We start from the raw sequence: 18,956 nt of genomic DNA on the forward strand, positions 1-18,956 counted from the left end.
GAGTTAAGTGACTTGCCCAGAGTCACACAGCTAGTAATTGTCTGAGGCCAGATTTTAACTTAGGAAGATACATCTTTATGACTCAAGGCCTGGCACTCTATCCATTTGTGCCACCTAGCTGTCCTTCTTGTCAACTAACAGGTCTCATTATCTTTCCTACCTCATAACAGAATAGAAGGAGGAAATTAGAAGTGAGAGGGGAAAGAGGGTCCTAGATCAGAGAACACAGCATCAAAAATGATTACCGGCAGCATCGCAAAGGAGGTTGTATAAAAGATATAAAAAACAGGCACACGCATGTTAATTGAATCATCTGGGACCTACAGTAGTCAGGTCCCTCACAAACCTCAATAGTTTTGGAGGGTATCATTATATACCATAATAACTAATGATCATTATGCCAGTCATCAAGAAAAAGAAAAATTATGTTTATTTATATACTCTATTTCAGAAGGTTGGAAACATATAAATACAGCGTAGATTTCCTTAACTTGATTTAAATTTAAAAACCAAGTTTTTGTCCTTAAAGTAAGCTTAGGTTATTTGGAAATACCTCATTCCTTAATGACACTGAGTAAAATGCTGTGTGATGTTGGAGCAAACCTAAACACCTACAGCAATTCTGACAGAAATTAAGTAAAAAGTCATATAGTATACAATTTTAGAAGTCTTATCATGAAGTAAAAATCTTATTGTCTAGAAAAATGCTCTTTATATTTATCAGAATCTGATGACTTTATTTTGGTACTGATATGCTGTGATCATTAGTGGAACTGGTCAAAATGTTTATTGGCTGATGAAACCTATTGCCCAGGGTACCAAGTATAGGTGACCCAGTTAAAAGTCTTTCTTTGGAAGATAATTTACAGTAACAATTACTGTTGTACATGGTCATTTGGATAAGTAGGACTTTCCAGGCTGCCACTTTGTACCAGGGAAAGGGCAGGGAAGTTGGACAGAATAAAGAGGCTCACAAATCACAGAAATACAATGGGGACTTTGGCACATTCTTTTGTTGACCAACTGAAATAATAAATGTCAGAAATGATCCTCTTGACTCTCTTTTCATTTTCCCTACATTATTATTTCTAGAAGCTATAGATTATTAATGTCTCTCCTGCCAAGCTTGAAAACAATTATTTGGATCCAGAATAAACAACATACTTAGATGACCTTAAAGAAGGAAATTAGGACAAGGTTGGTATCAAACCCAAACCCTAATTAGGAAGTTACTCCCTTCCTCTGACATCCAGGAAATTATGGCATTTCAAAGTCAGTATAGAAAGGCAACAGTTATATAGTAAGACTGTTGTCACAGCTGAGGAAGCTACAGTACATGAGAATATGCAATAGAAAATCATAAATATTCACAAACAATGAAACTAATGATAGAGAGTTAGGATTATCCACCATGGTAAGGGCCTTCCCATGACCATCCTCTCTCTCTATTTCTAAAATATCTTTTAAATGATGTGGGAGTCAATTCAACTAGACACACTCCTTGTCCTCCAGGAACTTCCAATCTTTGAGTTTGTTTAAATGCTAGTCAATATTAGATCCTGTCTCATTTCTTCCTTAGGGGGAAAAAAATGAACTGAAATCCTTTGGAATAAAATTTTTTCTTCTCTCAGCTGGGGACTATTTCTTCCCCTCTTTCTGAAACTGGCTCTTGTGCATAGTGATGGAGATTTATCTGAAATTCTTTAATTTTCATGAACAGTGTTGTGTTCTATTTATGCCAAATAAACAAACCAGGTGGGTGATGGAAGAGAGTTCTCTTCCTCAAAAAATAAAGAATAACATGCAAAAAACCCAAGAAAATGAATAGAGGGCAACCATTCTCATGATTTGTATATGTTTGCTGGGTAGTTACAGTAATAATCCCAGCTGCCAGGTAAATATACTGGGAAATAGCATTGAAAAGAAAATGTCTCATACTAGAGAGCAGTTTAGCCAACAAAACTCAAACACCATGTCTGAAGGGATTTTTCCATAATGTCAGTGATTTATTTTCATTAAAGTGACAATCAGGCAGTTTGCCTACTTCAGCTCTTTGAAATTTCACGTGCTACAAAACCGAAAAGTCAGTTAATAAAATGCAAAATATAACTAGAATGGGGATAATTCATTAAAAAATGTCCACCATAGAGCTCACTACTGTTAATGGCTCTGCTGATGTAACATGACAGAATGAAAAGTGCTTTTCTACTATTTTTATACCAATAATAAAATAAACACTAATATCAACACACTACTCCAGGATGGAGAAAAATGGCCCCCAAAGAAAGGATAAAGGAAATAAGAGGAGCATCAGGAAATAGCTAAGTTCTGAGATGTCAGGAATACTCCTCCAGGAGAACAGAGAAATCATAACAAAGGGGAATAAAGTATTGCTTTCTTCATTACTCAAATGAAATCTAATCATTTAACAAATTTCTTTGAGTGTGACAAACTATACTATTTTATTAGCTACAATACAGAAAGGTTTAATTTGTTCTTTTGGCTTTTTTTTAAGATATGAAAGAGCAAACTATATCTTTCTACTTTTATTTTTTGGAGAGGTCAATTTTGACTTATGGGGAGGTTCAGTGAACGAGAATACATAGTCACATATTTTATAATTTTCAGACAAATGAGTCATGGATTATGGTAAAAGCTTGAAATTCACTCTGTAGCAACGAAGGCCTTATTTTTTATAACGTGAAATACAAACACAAGAAATATAGGTTGGGTTACATAAAAAGAAACAGGCAGTGTAACTGGGAGGATAGATTTCTGGGCTTAAAGTCAAGAAGACCTAGGTTCAAATCCTGCCTATGACACTTCCTAACTTTGCATCTCTCAACAAGTGACTTAACCTCTATAAAAGAGGCCATAACATGGTCAAAAGAGTGCTGAATTTACAGTCTGAGAACCTGGGTTTGAATCCCAATTCCCATACTTAGTACTTTTGTAACCTTGGACAATTCAGTTACCTTCTCTACACTCAGCTTCTCATCTATAAAATTAGGAGATTAAACTTGATGGCTTCTAAAGTCTCTGCTGGCTTGAAATTTATTTTCCTATGATTTATAATTTATTTACTGAGTAACCGATGTGTCATGATCAGTGTTGATGAAGGGAGTTACCATACTAGGAGTTCTTTATACGTGAATTAAATTACAGACCCTTATTTATTTGTGCATATAAGCAATTGAATATTAATGATTCAAAAAAGCCATTTCAATATTAATCAGTGATTAATAATTAAGATTTCCCAATGATAAGTGGAGTCTGGCATTCTTGGAGGTTATGGAAGAAATTTAAGAATAAAGAATACTTACGTTTTAGGATATTTCTTTGCTCGAGTTCTTCACTCGTCGGCCTCTGGCTTAATCGCCTAAAAAATTGAATATGCTAGAATTTATAAATAAGTATCAGTCATTCACAGAAGTAAAAGAAAAGAAAAAGAAGGTATTTCAATATTTTAATGAAGATGTTAAAAATCCATTTAAAAAGACCTGCCTACATTAGAAGACTCATACTATTGACCATTAGTCAATCAACAAATATTTATTAAATGTATACTATGTTCCAGGCACTGTACTAGGTACAGATGTAATAAATACCCTTATTCTCAAGGAGTAGTTTATGTTCTAACAAGATAGCAACAAGGATATGATGATTATATATTATACACACACACACACACACACACACACACACACATAAAATAGAGTGGTAGTTGCTTTGGGGATTTTCTCTGGCTATCTTCCATGCCTGGAATACTCTCCCTCCTTTTCTCTGCCTAAGGGTTTTCCTGGCTTCCTTCAAGTCTCAACTAACATCTGATCTTCTACAGGAAGTCTTTCCTATTCCCTCTTAAATTCAATAATTTCCCTCTTTTAATTATTTCCTATTTATCCTGTACATAAATTGCTTTGTATATATTTATTGTATGCTGTCTGCCCCGTTAGGTTGTGAGCTCTCTGAGGTCAGGAACTGTCTTTTGCCTGTTTTTATATCTCCAGCGCTTAGCACAGTGCCTAACGTACAGTAGGTACTTGATAAAGGTTTATTGACTGATTAGCTGACTGATAAATAGGATCAATAACTTTAGAAGTCATTTTTTTCATACCCATCATTTTCAGTATTTCATTCACTCCAAGTGTAGGGTCAGAAAGCACAGCAAAACTTCCCTAATCAAGAAAGGGGCTAGTTAGTTCACTTAGTTAGAGAATCCTTCTGAGATCCTTCTTTCATGACCTAAATGAGGGTTCTTAAGTGTTTACTATGTTCCAGGCACTGTATTAGGTACAGATATAATAAATACCCTTATTCTCAAGGAGTAGTTTATGTTCTAACAAGACAGCAACAAGGATATGATGATTACATATTACACACACACACACACACACACACACACACACACACATACACACATAAAATAGAGTGGTTGTTGCTTTGGGATTTTCTCTGGCTATCTTCTGGGGTCAATAGACACCTTATGAGTTCATATCTAGGATCTGATCTTGGCTCTAACTTGCTGGAGGTCACTTGTGGGCCTTATTTTTCTCATCTGTAAAATCAAAAGATTACACAAAGTATTTTTTAAGCTGTAGAATTCAGTTATTCTCATCTCCATGTTTTTTGCTCCTGGCCATACTATCAGGGAGAAGGTACTGATGAGTGGCAAGTAACCAATCTACAGGGAACCAGAAATAGAAGATTGAAAAGGAAAGGCAAGGACATGGATAATGTACAAATTAGATAATCTTCAAAAGTCACCACTATGGATTAAAAAAAAAAGATGCAACTAATGTGTTATTCCTAAACTGAGTGGGGAAAGATCTCCCTCCATCTCTCTTTTAAGATTTTCTTTTAGAAACTTGTTCTGAGTTCAAGGAAGAGATTCTTCTTCCCAAGTAGGCAGCCAATAAGAACCATCAGATCCTGACACTTTTGTCCTTGGGTCAGACACAAAGAAGTTCTTAGAGGGGCCATACTTCCTCTTTGAAGATGTTTGCAAAGACACTTGGCCTCAGCTATGCAACCCTGGGGTTACTCAGCATTAACAAAGAGAATTGCTTGAGTTCTGTGCAAGAAAATGAATTCGTCTTCACCTCCCAAACCTTCTTCACATAAACCCAGAAGGTTACCTTTCATCTGTTTATAATATGTTTCTATTGACAGAGGACAGGAAATGTAGGATTTTTCAGGGATCGTGATGATATCAGGAAATAAGAACTACAGGGTGAATGACATTGCCATCTCTGGGTTGTATATAGTGCCTCATTCCACAGGAACTCAGACATTCATTCAGTAACAGTGGTAGTAATGTGACAAGATGCTTTGGAGTTAGGAGGACAAGAGAGATAATTTCTTACATTTGAAATTATAAGGGGATTTAGATAAGCAGCACATGGTTACTGGGCTTGGACTGGAGGCAGGACACTAGAGCCAACATCACCATATTTATAGAATGCACAGCACTAGGCCTTACGGATGTCACAGTAACTTAATGAAGTTAATGAAGACATTGAATGGCTTACATCAAAGTACGATAACATTCCTTAAGTGGCCCTTTCCCAAAACAATCAACTTCATAACATAGAATAGTATCTAAAGTATTTCAAAACTTTTGGAATTCATCGTTTCTTCAATTTTTGTTATTTAGTCATTTCAGTTGTATTCAACTCTCCATGACCCCATTTTGCGATTTTCTTGGTAAAGATACTGGAGTGGTTTGCTATTTCCTTCTCCAGCTCATTTTACAGATGAGGAACCAAGGCAAACAGGGTTAAGTGACTTGCCCACGGTCATACAGCTAGTAAGCATCTGAGGCCAGATCTGAACTCAAGAAGATGAGTCTTCCTGATTCCACGTCTAGTGCTCTATGGGCTGTGCCACCCAGCTACCTCATTTCTTCAATAAAGGGAATTTAAAATGTTTGCTGAATTAAGTGGGTCTCTGGTTGGTTGGGGTGGGCTCCAGTGAGATGGAGGTGCTTTAATTGTGTGAAGCAGTCAACATTCCATTCAGACTTCAAAAGTTACCTGACTAGCTTTGTTCCAATCTGTTGTCGAATTTCCTGCCTCTCCTCTTCAGAGGTTCGCTGCAAGATATTCTTGTCTTCCAATTCTTTCTTGGATGGTCTGTTGCCAAGTTTGATGGCCAGGGTATCCCTGCGACGTATTTTACTTGCCAAAGCACCTAGGGATTGGGAAAGTGTCAAATAAAGAGAAATATATTTTACTCTTAACCGTCCGTACTGAGGTTACAAATACTCAGTAAGGGCTTTTAATATAATCAAAGATCAGATACTTTCCTAACATAAATTTTCATTAACATCAGCATTGTAAGCTCAACCTAGCTTGTCTTGAATAAGGCTGGAGAACAGAGCAAAACAATGTTCTAAAATGTGTTAGGGCACTTGGGGGATAAAAATATCAAGAACGATCTCACCATTATGAAAATGTTTGGAAGTTGATTTTGCGTTTGAGTGCCATGGAGGTCTTAAAGCTTTCTTTCCTTCTCAAATCTTAAGAATTAAATACACTGATCTGTACCCTTTAACAGCTCATTTTCTTCTTCCTTCCTCCCCTCTCCTTCAGCAAAATGCCAACAAAGTTACTAAACCTAAAAGTACGCTGCTCCATATCACTATATACCCTGAATGACCCAGTAGCCCTTACCCCCTGAAAGGTAATACCTCAAAAGATGACAATTCATTCTAGTTGGGAAGAAAATAGTGCTGGATGTTGCCTATTGCAAACTAAAAGGAATCTGCTAAACAGCTGTTTAATGTTTAGCTTTGGGATAATTTATTTTTATAACGCTAGATATGCTAGATATGAATTTAGTCCCATAATAAGATTGAATGAGTCCACAGACTAGCCTTCTAAAAAGTTAAAAACAACAACACAATTCTCTCAGATGTTTGATCTTTTCCTCTATGAGGCACAGAGGGAGCAAAGCAAAGCAGATCAGTCGCCATCGTTCCTTGTAGCGCACAAACGGTCACTCGCTTTGGACAAGCCGCTATTCGTGATTTTCTAATCACGTAGGTATGTTTAACCCTTAACTCATACTCTCCTATAATCTCCAATATCTATTCAATATAAAAAGTTTCCTCTTAAGTCTTTTTTTAAATTATAGAGTGAAAAGTAAGTGAAACCTTTAGCTATCAAACTAAAAAGTAAAGTGGGCTTGGAAGTGCTCCATTCAGGGATGGCGAACGTGACAGTGATCTGGGATCACCATGAAAAGGGCTCCAGATAGGAAACATGTTCTCTGTTACACACACACACACACACAAAACGGAAGGGTGAACTACAATCTCTCTTCCCTGAAAGAGCATCCACTATGAAGGTCGAAAAGCAAAAATGAATCTGTCAAAAATAAATGTCTTTCATTTGACAAGGGGATAAGGATAATATATCAAATTGTATGCTCCCTAATGAGTTTTTTGTTTTTGGAAAATCTCTCTGACCTCATAAGAAACTTACTTTCTTTTTTTTTTCTTAAATTATTTATTTATTTTTAATTTATGGAATAAAACAAGCATTTCTATAACATAGTCTAATAAAACTTACTTTCAAGAGATCTGAAAAGACACCTCCCCCTACTCCTTTGAAGAGGTGGAAGTGGGTCCACAGGTGTGGATACATATACTGTTAGTTTTTTTCAAGATATTGATCAGTTTAGCTATATATTTTTTCTCTTTCCTCCTTTCTTAAAATACTTTGCTAAAAGGGATAGTCTTCTGAGAGGAGCAAAGGGTGAAGGATACAGAAGGAATATTTATGTTATTTAAAAAGGAATATCAATAAAAATCTGTTTTCAAAAAGAAATTCTTACTTTCACCACTGTCATCCTCATCCTCTTCCTCCTCATCATCATCAGTGTACAGAATAGGACCATCTGAATCAGAATCATTAGCTTGGTTCTCTCTTTGAACTTCAACCTCTGTGCTGCTGAGAGATTCAGAAGACTCGCCCATCAAAACAGGAATCATTAACTGGGGTGCATCCTTCATCAGCTCTTCTTTGGTTGTCAGACTGTTAGGGAAGCACAAAAACTCTTGGTATAGCAGGAATGATACCACACAACCACAAATCACAGGATACATATTTCCTTCCCTCCACAAGTCTTAGGGCAAGAGGTTAATGCAATCAGAACATGTCCGTATGAACACCATTGGAATTTGAGTCATATCAGAAGGCTCCTATAGGATAATGTAAATACTCATTACAAAAGAGGAAAAAAAGTTATATTATATTTGTGAAACAAACCATTTCCTGGGTATTCTTATTTCTAAAGAGTAATGGGCTGGATTTGATGATCACTAATAAGCTCTAGCATTCTGTGATTACATAAATGTGTAAACATAAATTATATAAATGGGGTAAAATTAAATTTGGGAAAATAAACCTCTATATCAGTGTGATTCAAGAGAAAAAACAACTGTCTGAGATTTACTACACCTTCGTTTCTAAGTATTTCTACCAAGAGTGTGACCATGGACAAATTTTTTAGCCACTCCCACCCCCCCACCCCCATGCCTCAGATTCTACAGAATCCATAGAATGTTAGGGGAAGAAGGGTCCTTAAACATCACCTAATAGAATCTCTTCATTTTCTAGATGAGGAAAGTGATGGTCAGACAGTTGCATTAGCTTTCCCTAGAGGAAACTCACATGTATATAATGTATTCCTTGAAGTAGATAGTGCAAATATTATTTCTATTTTATAAATATGGGAACTTAAGTTGGCATAAGTGAATTTGCTAGGGTTTTTAAGTGGCAGAACAAAACTTTAACTCTGACTTTTTCCATTAGCTTTGTATCTTTCCAGGATCATGCACTGCATTTGTAAAAAGTGTCCCTGCCTACCTCACTAGGATCTAGTAAAGTGAAATGAGAAAACTGTTATGACACTTAAATGAGTTCTTTGGAGGTAATCCAAAGAGTTATTACCTCACTTTACAGTTGAAGAAACTGAGGTTCAGAAAGGTAAAGACTGATCCAGGGGCACCCAGCAAGGAAGCAGAGTCAGTATTTGAATCTGGGTCTCCCTAAGTCCAAGTTCCCTACTCTATTCATTATGCCCCCATAGACCATTGTGGCTACGTTGAAGTTGTGTACAGCTGAAACCACAAATAAAGTGAAGGTTGGCCTTTGTTGGTAGAATGCCAGGTAAGGGAAATTTTCCATTTTAATATTTCACAGGAAAATACAGTAAAAGCTTGAAGAATCTTAGTGATTATCTGGACCACTTGTCTCCTTTTATAGAGAGGGAAACAGAAATGGAATTTGTCCTAGATCACATCAGTGTTAGTAGCAGCCAGGTGCTACGACCCCAAAGCCAGTATTCCTTCCCCTATATACCACGTTACTTCAACACACACCTCTTTTTGGTAGGATAGATCAATCTTTTTCTCATCATTCACAATCTGAATAATACTAAAAAACTTTTAAAAATTTATCCACTTCTTTTAAGTTTTCAAAGCACTCTGAAGTATATTCTTTTCCATAAACCTCAGTTCTCAGAGAGAGGTGGGCAGGCATTATTATTTCCTTTTTATAGATGATAACACCAAGTCTCTAAGAAGTTAAATGATTTGCCCAAGGCAAAGCCAAAATTGACAGAACTGGGAGAGTTTCCTAACTCAGCCTGGCTTTTCTACTAGACTACAGGATATTTAATAGCTATCACAACCTTGTTTATGGTCTATAAACCCAAAGCCATATAAACTATCATGTAGGCCTCCAGTTGAAACTAAAATGTCAGTAAGCTTTAGAAAGGACAAACTGGTTTTAATTCACAATTACAAGTAACCCATAAAATATTCAATGTTTTAAGATATTTATGGAATACATCTACCATTTCTGAATATCATCACCTCAGAATTAAGGCATCTATAAGAGCCAGACCAGAGCTTGCCAGCAGAATATGACAAATGGTTTTTAAGAACTGTTAAGGCCTGGATTCACAGGGTTGCAGCAACTAACCTCTCTAACTCAAAATACCGCATTAGAGTTGGAAGAAACCTTATGGATCCTCTAGTCCAACTTTAGTATTTTATAAATGAAGAAGCTGATGTCCAGAGAAGCTAAATGACTTGCCTAAAGCCACATCACTAATTAAATAAATTGGATTGATATTTGTGCAATAACCAATTTATCCACTGTCAAGCCTGTTGACATTTCTATTCCAATTGAGGCCCATTTGATATAGTTAATCAACCAATAAACATTTATTGAACACTTACTATATGCTAGGTGGCATAGTGGATAGAGCATTGGGCTTGGAGTCAGGAAGATGAGTCTTCCAGAGTTCAAATCTAGCCTCAGACACTTATTAGCTGGGTGACCCTGGGTAAAGTCACTTAACCCTGTTTGCCTCAGTTTCTCATTTGTAAAATGAGTTGGAGAAGAAAATGGGAAACCACTCTAGTATCTTTGCCAAGAAAACTCCAAAATGGGATCATGAAGAATTGGACATGACTAAAACAATTCAGTAACATACTATGTGCCAGGCACTGTGTTGAGAACTGGGGATACAAAAAGAGGACCTCAAGGAGCTTGCAAACTAATAGAAACAAAAGGTCTCCCTACTTTTGTTACCTAAACAACTAATCTAAGTCAAACCACTATTTAAATCCTTCAGGCAGACTTTGCCTAGTGCCTTGATGGAGGTAACATGACACAAAATACAATTTTGCTTAGAAGGAACCTAAATCCATATCTGGACCATTACACTGGGACCCTGGAATGGCTCAACCCCAGAGCTTCAAAATCTGATTATAGCAACGTTCACATGACTAGAAGGGAACTTGAGAAGTTACCTACTCCATTCCCATTTGTTTTACAAAGACTAAATCCAAAGCAAACCTTTGAAATGAAGCAATTTTATTTTAAAAATCTAGCACTCTATTATAGTAACCTTCACAGTCAGGAAATTCTTTGTTACCATGAGCTTACATCTCTAATATCACAGCTAAGCCCTATTCTGATTGTATCCTCCGTGGTGATAGAGAACAGATGGCCACCATCTTCTGTAAAATTTAATCCTATAATCAATACTAATGGAGGAGAAAAGCATTAAAGATAAAATTAACCCATAGGTATTACAAAATCCTTTACATTTTTGTTTTCCTTATAGGTAAAAATAAGAACTCAAGTCCCAATTTTGATGTGTTTTTCCAAAGCTAGGTGACTGAATGGCTTGAGCACTGAGCCTGGTCAGGAAGACCTGAGTTCAAATTTGGCCTCAGATACTAGCTGCATGACCCTAGGCAAGTCATTTAACCCAGTGTAGCTCAGTTTCCTCATCTGTGAAATGAGCTGTAGAAGAAAATAGCAAAGCACACTAATACTGTTGCCAAGAAAAACCTAAATAGGGTCATGAAGTTAGACATGAATGAAACAACTGAACAGCAACAAAATCCCATAATCATTACTAATGGAGGAGAAAAGCAGCAAAGGAGAAAGAAATCCACAGGTATTAAAAATCCGTTGCATTTTTAGTGTTTCTTGTAAGTAAAAATAAGAGCAGAAGTCCTTAATTTTTATATATTTTTCCAAACGTCTTGTCAGAAAGGCCAAATATAACAAAACGAAATGATGCAAGGAAGATGCATGGAAGAATGAAAGGAGGCAATGTGGTACAATGGATAGAGAGCTGGCTTTGGAACCAGGGATAGCATGGTTCAAGTGCCACTTCTGACACACACTGGCTCTGTAACCCTGGGCAAGTCACTTAACTTCTCTGTGCTCTGGGCAATTCTCTAAGACTATGAATCACAGAGAAGGTGCTACCACGCATTCATAGAAGTGGTTTTCCCATCCAGGACTTCTCTGTATCAATGAAATTATGGTTCATTCTTTATTTCTATCCCTTTCTTTTTCTTCACCTGTGCATCTTCTGATGATGGTGCCCAAAACGCTAAAAACAAAAGAGAAAAGTAGCAGTCCCTAATCTGAATAATGTGCAAATTATATTATTGGTAATTGAAAAACTAAGACTTGTCTACATCTTATTTTTTTAGACCATTTCAAAGCAAAATAATTTGCTTAGGATAAAATAGAACAAAAGCAGCCCAGTGTGGAGGAAAGAACAGAGGATTTAAATATTATCTCTATGCTGATAATTTTCAAATCTACTTACTCAGCCCTAAATTTCCAACTACCTTTCAGACATCCTGAATTGGATATCCAGTTGATATCTTAAACTCAACATGTCCAAAACAGAATTTATTATCTTTCAGCCTAAGCCCTCCCCTGCTCCCAAACTTCCCTATTACCGTGGAGGGCAATACTGTCCTCCCATTCACTCAGGCTTGCAACTTAGATGTCACCCTCAATTAATTCCTCACTGTCTCTCATCCCCCATGTCCAATCTACTGCCAAGTTCTGTTGATTATATCTTTGCAACATTTCTGGAATGCATCCACTTCTCTCTTCTGATGCTCCTGCCACCCTGATGTAGGCCCTCATCACTTCACACCTGACTACTGCAATAGCCCACTGGGGGGTCTGTCTGCCACAAGTTTCTCCCCACTCCAGTACAATCTCCATTCAGCTGCCAAACTGATTTTTCTGAAGTGCAAGTCTGACCATGTCAAACTCCTCCCCCCCCAATCAATAAACTCCAGTGGCTTTCCATTACACCCAGGATCAAATACAAAATCATCTATTTGGTATTCAAAGTCCTTTAAAATCTAGTCTCCCCCTATCGTTCCAGTTTTCTTACACCTTTGTTTAGTTATTTCAGTAGTGCTCAACTTTGTGACCTCAGTTTGGGATTTTCTTGACAAAGATACTGGAGCAGTTTACCATTTCCTTTTCAGATGAGGAACTGAAGTAAATGGGGTTAAATAATCTGCCCAGGGTCACACAGCTGAGGCTGACAGGGTGAAGTGACTTGCCCAGGGTCACACAGCTAGTAAGCATGTGAGGCCAGATTTGAACTCAGGAAGATGAATCTTTCTGACTCCAGGCCCAGCACTCTATCCACTGTGCCACCTAGCTGCCCTCTTCTTATGCCTTACTCTCTGACATGTACTCTTTGATCCAGTGATACTGGCTGACCCCCTTGCTGTTTCACGAAAAGACAGCATCTCTGCTCTGGGCATTTTCTCCGCCTGTCTCTCTTGCTGGAATGCTCTTCTTTCTTATCTCTGCCTTCTCTAGCTTCCTTCAACTTCCAGTTAAAATGTCACCTTCTACAGGAAATCTTTCCCAATCCTTCTTAATTCGAATGTCTTCTCTTTCTTAATCAACTTCCTATTTATTCTGTAAATAGCTTGTTTGTATGTATTTGTTGGTTGTCTACCACATTAAATTGGAAGCTGCTTAAGGGGAGGGACTGTCTTTTTGCCTTTCTGTGTATCCTCAGAGCTTAGCACAGTTCCTGGCACATAGTATACACTTAATAAATGCTTAATGACTGACTTATTTGGAGTCAGATGACCTCAGTTAAAATTATAACTCTGTTGTTTGCCATCTATTTGTTTTTTGGAAAATCACTGCACCTCGTTGATCTTCAGTTTCCTATGGTTGTACTGGATTACCTTTAGGTCCATTCCAATTCAAAATTCTACCCCACTGTGAAATCAATTTTTAGATGAGCAGAAAGGGAGGAAAAATAGGAAAACACCAAAAATGGCTTGGTTATAACATGAAGTTTGCTAAAAATAAATGAGTACCACACTATACCCTTTGTAGTTACCTCCCACTCAGGGAAATTAGATAAGTCTCAATTAGGTTCATCTATTGTTCTGTCTTCTTGCTTACTAAATCATTTATAAAAATACAGGATACAGAAGGTACTCCTTAATTTGGCACTGAACCAAGACCCTCCCCAATTTGGCTCTATCTTTCTCATTTTATCTCCCAGTAATCTTCAATATGAACGACTAGTTAGTGCAGTAGATAGATCACTGGGCCTGGAGTCAGGAAAATTCATCTTCCTGAGTTCAAATATGGCCTCAGCACTTACTAGCTGTGTGGCCCGAGGCAAGTCACTTAATCCTATTTTCCTCAGTTTCCTCATCTGTAAAATGAGCTGGAGAAGGAAATGGCAAACCACGCTACTATCTTTGCCAAGAAAACCACAAATGGGGCCACAAAGAGTTGGACACAACTGAACAACAATAACACTCCTCTATACAAATCCTTGGCTCCAATAAGACTGGCTTACTTACTGCTAGAAACATAGAACTTTAGAACTAGAAATAACCTTATAAATGATCAAATGCAACCCTCTTTTTCTGACAGATGAGCAAACTGAAGCCTAGAGGGGTTAAGAAATAGTTCATATAGTAAGCACTTAAAGACTTGTTGACTGACTGATTGTCCAATGGGCAGAATGAGCACTCCATAGAAACCAAAGCTTCTTGACTTCCAGCACACTGCTCTTTGCATGGAGTCTTGCCTCTGCCTCTTCACTCAGGCTTTTTTCAGCTACCTGGAATGCTCCTACCCCCTTATCTACTGATCTTACTTATTGTTCATTTTCTACTTCCAATCTCAAATTCTCTGATCCCTACAGCTCCTACTGATACCTCTTCCCTCATCTGAACTCCTACGTTTGCACTAATCAGCACCACATATGCATTTCTCTTGCATATATTTTGCCCACACATTTTATGTGTACATTTCATTTCCCTCATTAGAATTTAAACTCCTTGAAAGTTGGGATCGTTTCATTTTTGTCTGTAAATCTTCAGCACTTTGCAGGCCTTAATAAATCATTGTTCATTGAGTGATCACTACTTTGTATTGTTATATTTTATATGCAGAGGTCTCATGTTCCCAAATAGACATTGAGCTCCATGTGGGCAAAGGTGGTGTTATACTTCTCAGCAGCTTCCATAGCACCCACTATTACACACAGTGAGTATTCAGCAAGTTTTTTTTTTAAGTCTTTTTCTAGTCCTAAAGGAATTTAAGGAAAGCAATTTCATAGTTTCCAAATGAAATCTACTCACTATTTTTAATATGAGCAAAAATCTTTAAATCCATCTCTTTTTATTCAGAACTCAGCAAAAACAGTGAATATTTTGTCACCACACTTCACTTAAATCTTGTTTACACAGCCTAACCACATATTCAGCTTTTCAACAAAGCTATTTAGTTCACTGATGTTCAGGACCACTCTGACGCCCAAATCATTTTCTGCTATATTTTTCCATTATAGGTCACTCCCTGTGTACAGTTGTATTGTTCCACTCCCTCCAGCCCTACATGTACACATGAATTTATTCCTTCGGAAATTCAGCATTTGTTTTTCTTCTCTAATTGTCCCATGAGTATTTATCCTGCAATTGAGAAACCCTTTTTTTAAAAAAAGTTCTTTAATCCCAAGAGTATTTCCCACTGTTTCACAATTATGTATGTTATTTTAAGCCCATCCTAAATGATAGTTTTTTTTTTTTCTACCAAGGGGTTATCAATTTGGTAAGAAAAAGAAGTATTGTGGATTTGGGATGAGAAGACAGTTTCCGGTTGTGGCTAGGTATGTAACCTTGGATAGGTCACTTAGTTCCTTAATTCTGAAGAGGTAAGCATCATGTGACTGATGTGAAAAAAGCTTGATGCTATCAGGAGTGACTATCTCCACCGAAAAGGCTAGAAAGGGACCTGGGTCAGCATGCCTTAAAAAAACTGGCCACTGGCTAGGGAGTGGTAACAGAGGTTGAGCAATAATTTTTCTGGATTGATTGAGAATTATTGCTGTGCTTGGAGGTAGAATGACTAGTGGTATGAATTGGTTATTAGAGAATAATTTGCCTACATAGAAGTTAAGAGAATGAAAGTCAGTAGGAATTATGTTTTTGTGTTAGCAATTTTTGGAGGTTTTCGAGTATGGATCCCTGGAGAAAAGAGGAAAGGAATCAAGCAGTCACATAGGGACAGGCATCCTGCCACTTGTGGCTAGATTGTGCCTGAAGCACAGTGCCAATCCCCAAATAATATTTCTAGTTTAGTCATGAAAAAAACTCTCCAAGGTGGGAGATATCTAAATGGCACTGTTCTGAGCCACCAATAGCTTCCAAATGGTAAAAGAGAATACCCAGGGTAAAGAATAGACCCAGACCACAGCATTAGAGTATATGCCTGTGTCAGCAGGTCCATGACAAAAATTCACTAAACCTTAGTTTTATTATATGTAAAATAAAGTCCAGAGTATTCACACTACTTACCATATGTGAAGATAAGATGAGCTTATATATGAAATAATATTTAACATTCTTAATAATTATATAGTACTACCATTGTGACCTTGGCCAAGTCATGTCCTATGTTTGGCCTTTAGTTTCCTCATCTGTAAGATGATGGGTTTAAATTAGCTGGTTTCTAAAGTTTTTTCCAACTCTAAAACATAAAATTTTTGTGTGTGTTTATATGTACACAGAGCATCCCAAAAATTTTAGTGCAATTTTAAACTTTAATAGCTTAAAACTACACTAAAACTTTTGGAAAACCCTGTATGTGAGCCATTATAATATCTCAGTAAATATGTGTACAATGTAATGGTAAGCACTATATAAATGTTAGCTATTATTGTAATTTATAATGATAATATCTACAATAACCTGTTACAGCCATTCTGTTCCTCCCTAGCCTTAATTGATGTTATCATCATTTGTGAACACATCTCAAAGATTCCTAACATTAACTAGAGTAAATTCTTGGATTCAATTCAATTCAAACAGAATTGGTTTGCTGTTTGTTAGCATAGAGTTGTACAAAAAAATGTTGAGGTTCATGCTACAAACCTACCATTTTGTGTTTTCTCTGTTAACACCCAAGCCGGTATCTGAAGGAAGAGTGGTTCTGTCTGTGAACTCTTCTGTCTTGAGATGACTCGAGTCTAAGGCAGAGACAGGTAGGCTGGCCCCATTGCTAACTGTGACAGCCGGAATATCAGACACATTAATGCATTGATTTTCCAGAGGAACAGGAGGAGTAGGTGGAGAAGGAGGTGGTGCTACAGGTGGAGGAGGGACTACTGACTTATTCTGTAGGTCTGTATTCTGCCCTTCTGAAATGGGGAGAGACTCCTCTGATTTCAGATTTTCTACTCTGGTTTCTAAAGGCTCTCCCTTGAGGTTGGATGTGGCAGAAACAGCTCTTTCTGGAGGTGGGCGGGGGGTTAATTGTTTGCCTGCTTTTTTCTTGCTCCGTGAAGTCCCTGCTGCGGCTGTTTTGCTGGAAGTTGACTCCTTGGAAGCTTTGGAACGAGATGAGGTGGTTGAAGTTGATGGTGAAGATGATGACTTGGACACAGTTGTTTTTTTCAAGTGAGAGGAACTAGCTAAAATAAGAAAGAAATTTGGTATTAACTTTTTCTTCAAGACAGCTTCCCAGTAAAGTGCCTGAACTGTAGTTCCCACTGATGTTTGGGAAAAATTCATTTAAAATGCAAAACTACTTAAAAAGTAAGTGCAGGTAGCAAGTATACTACCATAAGATAGTATAACAAGTTAGCTGTCCCTGTGATTCTGATCAAAGGCCTATCCTTTGGTAGGATTACCACTTAAAAAATACTTTTTTAAGGGGGCACATATTGAGAATATATGAAAGCATATGGTTATATCTAAAGGAGAATTGAAATTGCAGTCAGGCCCTAACTATGAAAAGAAGAAATCTTTCCTTTCTTGGTTCCTGATGACATAAGTTACGAACACTTTGATGGCTGAAGCAACTAGACTCTTCTTTCCATTTTCATGCCTTCTAGAAAATGTTACTTGTATTATTCTTCTTTTCCAAAGTATCTAATTGGTAATATAATCATAATAATAATAATAATAATTAATAATAATAATGGTTAGGATTATATTAGGATTGTATACATCCTATTTTCCTGCCTCTGGTTAAGACTGATTTATTTGAACTATTCCTGGAAAAATTGGCCTTCACCCAATTGCTTTCTTTTATTCTACATAGAAAATTCCATTGGTTCCTGCATAATACATTTGTGTCTTAAAACCCTTATAATCTGTAAGTTATTCCCACAAATCTCTTCTGCTTCAATTTTACATGCTTGTATTTGTTCCTTGGGATAAGCACTAACCTATGAGCAAGTATCTTATTTGACTTGGTCCTCATGCCACAGGGACTCCACAGGTAAACCTTTTCCTCCACCAATCAGTAGGAGTTCACCTGTTCTACATTAGTATAGGCAGCTAGGTGGTGCAGTGGATACACTGCTGGTCTGGAAGTCAGGAAGACTTGAGTTCAAATCCTTCTTCAGACACCTACTACTTGGAGAAGTCATTTAACCTCTGTTTGCCTCAGTTTCCTCATCTGTAAAATTGGGGCTAATAATAGTACCTACCTCAAAAGGGCTATATAAAAGGCTGACTATTACTCTTACTATAGAAAACTGTGGAGATGATCACAGAATGAAGAGCAAAACCAACATCTCCCGCACCTCCTTTAAGACAATTTCATAATATTCAGACATCTTAGTAGAGGAAATCCAGTGCAAACTATTGAGAAAGATGGATTATAGAATATCCTATTGATGTTTTGTTACTCTCAGATTTGTACCATAAACAGAAATGCTCTCCCCAGTCTCTCTGCATCTTTTAAAAACGATTGGGGTTGCTTTAATGGCAAAATAAGACTGAGGGACAGTTAACATCAATAATTTATGTAGACAACAATAATGCCTTCTATTTAAATCATATTTTAGAATTTACGAAGTGTTTTCCCATAAAATTTTATAAAGGCAATAAATCCCCTAAGCATCACAAATTAAGGTTATTTTGAATATTTTTTGACTCAGGTGTTTCCAATTTACTATAATTTTTTTTTTAAATACGTAAAACATGACCCTATAAAATCTTGGCATTATTCACTGCTTAGAAAACTCTTCTCAAGGAGTACAAAGACAAAATCGTCCTAGTCCAGCTCTGATTATGACAGATTTCTAATTGGTGAAATATCAATTATTGATTTTAT

The 18,956-nt window shown here is 37.0% G+C and overlaps 1 protein-coding gene across 3 annotated transcripts in view; it reads right to left on the bottom strand.

Annotated features, from left to right (window-relative positions):
• Positions 1-18,956, bottom strand: part of PHACTR2 (phosphatase and actin regulator 2) — a 173,581-nt gene that overhangs the window by 52,131 nt on the left and 102,494 nt on the right. For 2 of the 3 annotated variants that reach the window (XM_027850729.1, XM_027850728.1), the window contains 4 exons: positions 16,770-17,304; positions 7,840-8,039; positions 6,036-6,192; positions 3,324-3,379 (listed from right to left, as the gene is read on the bottom strand). In XM_027850729.1, the coding sequence (XP_027706530.1) occupies positions 3,324-3,379; positions 6,036-6,192; positions 7,840-8,039; positions 16,770-17,304 (948 nt within the window). The remainder of the gene's footprint in view (positions 1-3,323; positions 3,380-6,035; positions 6,193-7,839; positions 8,040-16,769; positions 17,305-18,956) is intronic. The other variant, XM_027850730.1, reaches the window with a different exon arrangement.

This window comes from Vombatus ursinus, unplaced genomic scaffold (assembly GCF_900497805.2).
Source record: "Vombatus ursinus unplaced genomic scaffold, bare-nosed wombat genome assembly UNPS02009132.1, whole genome shotgun sequence".
In the NCBI taxonomy this organism is placed as follows: Eukaryota; Metazoa; Chordata; class Mammalia; order Diprotodontia; family Vombatidae; genus Vombatus; species Vombatus ursinus.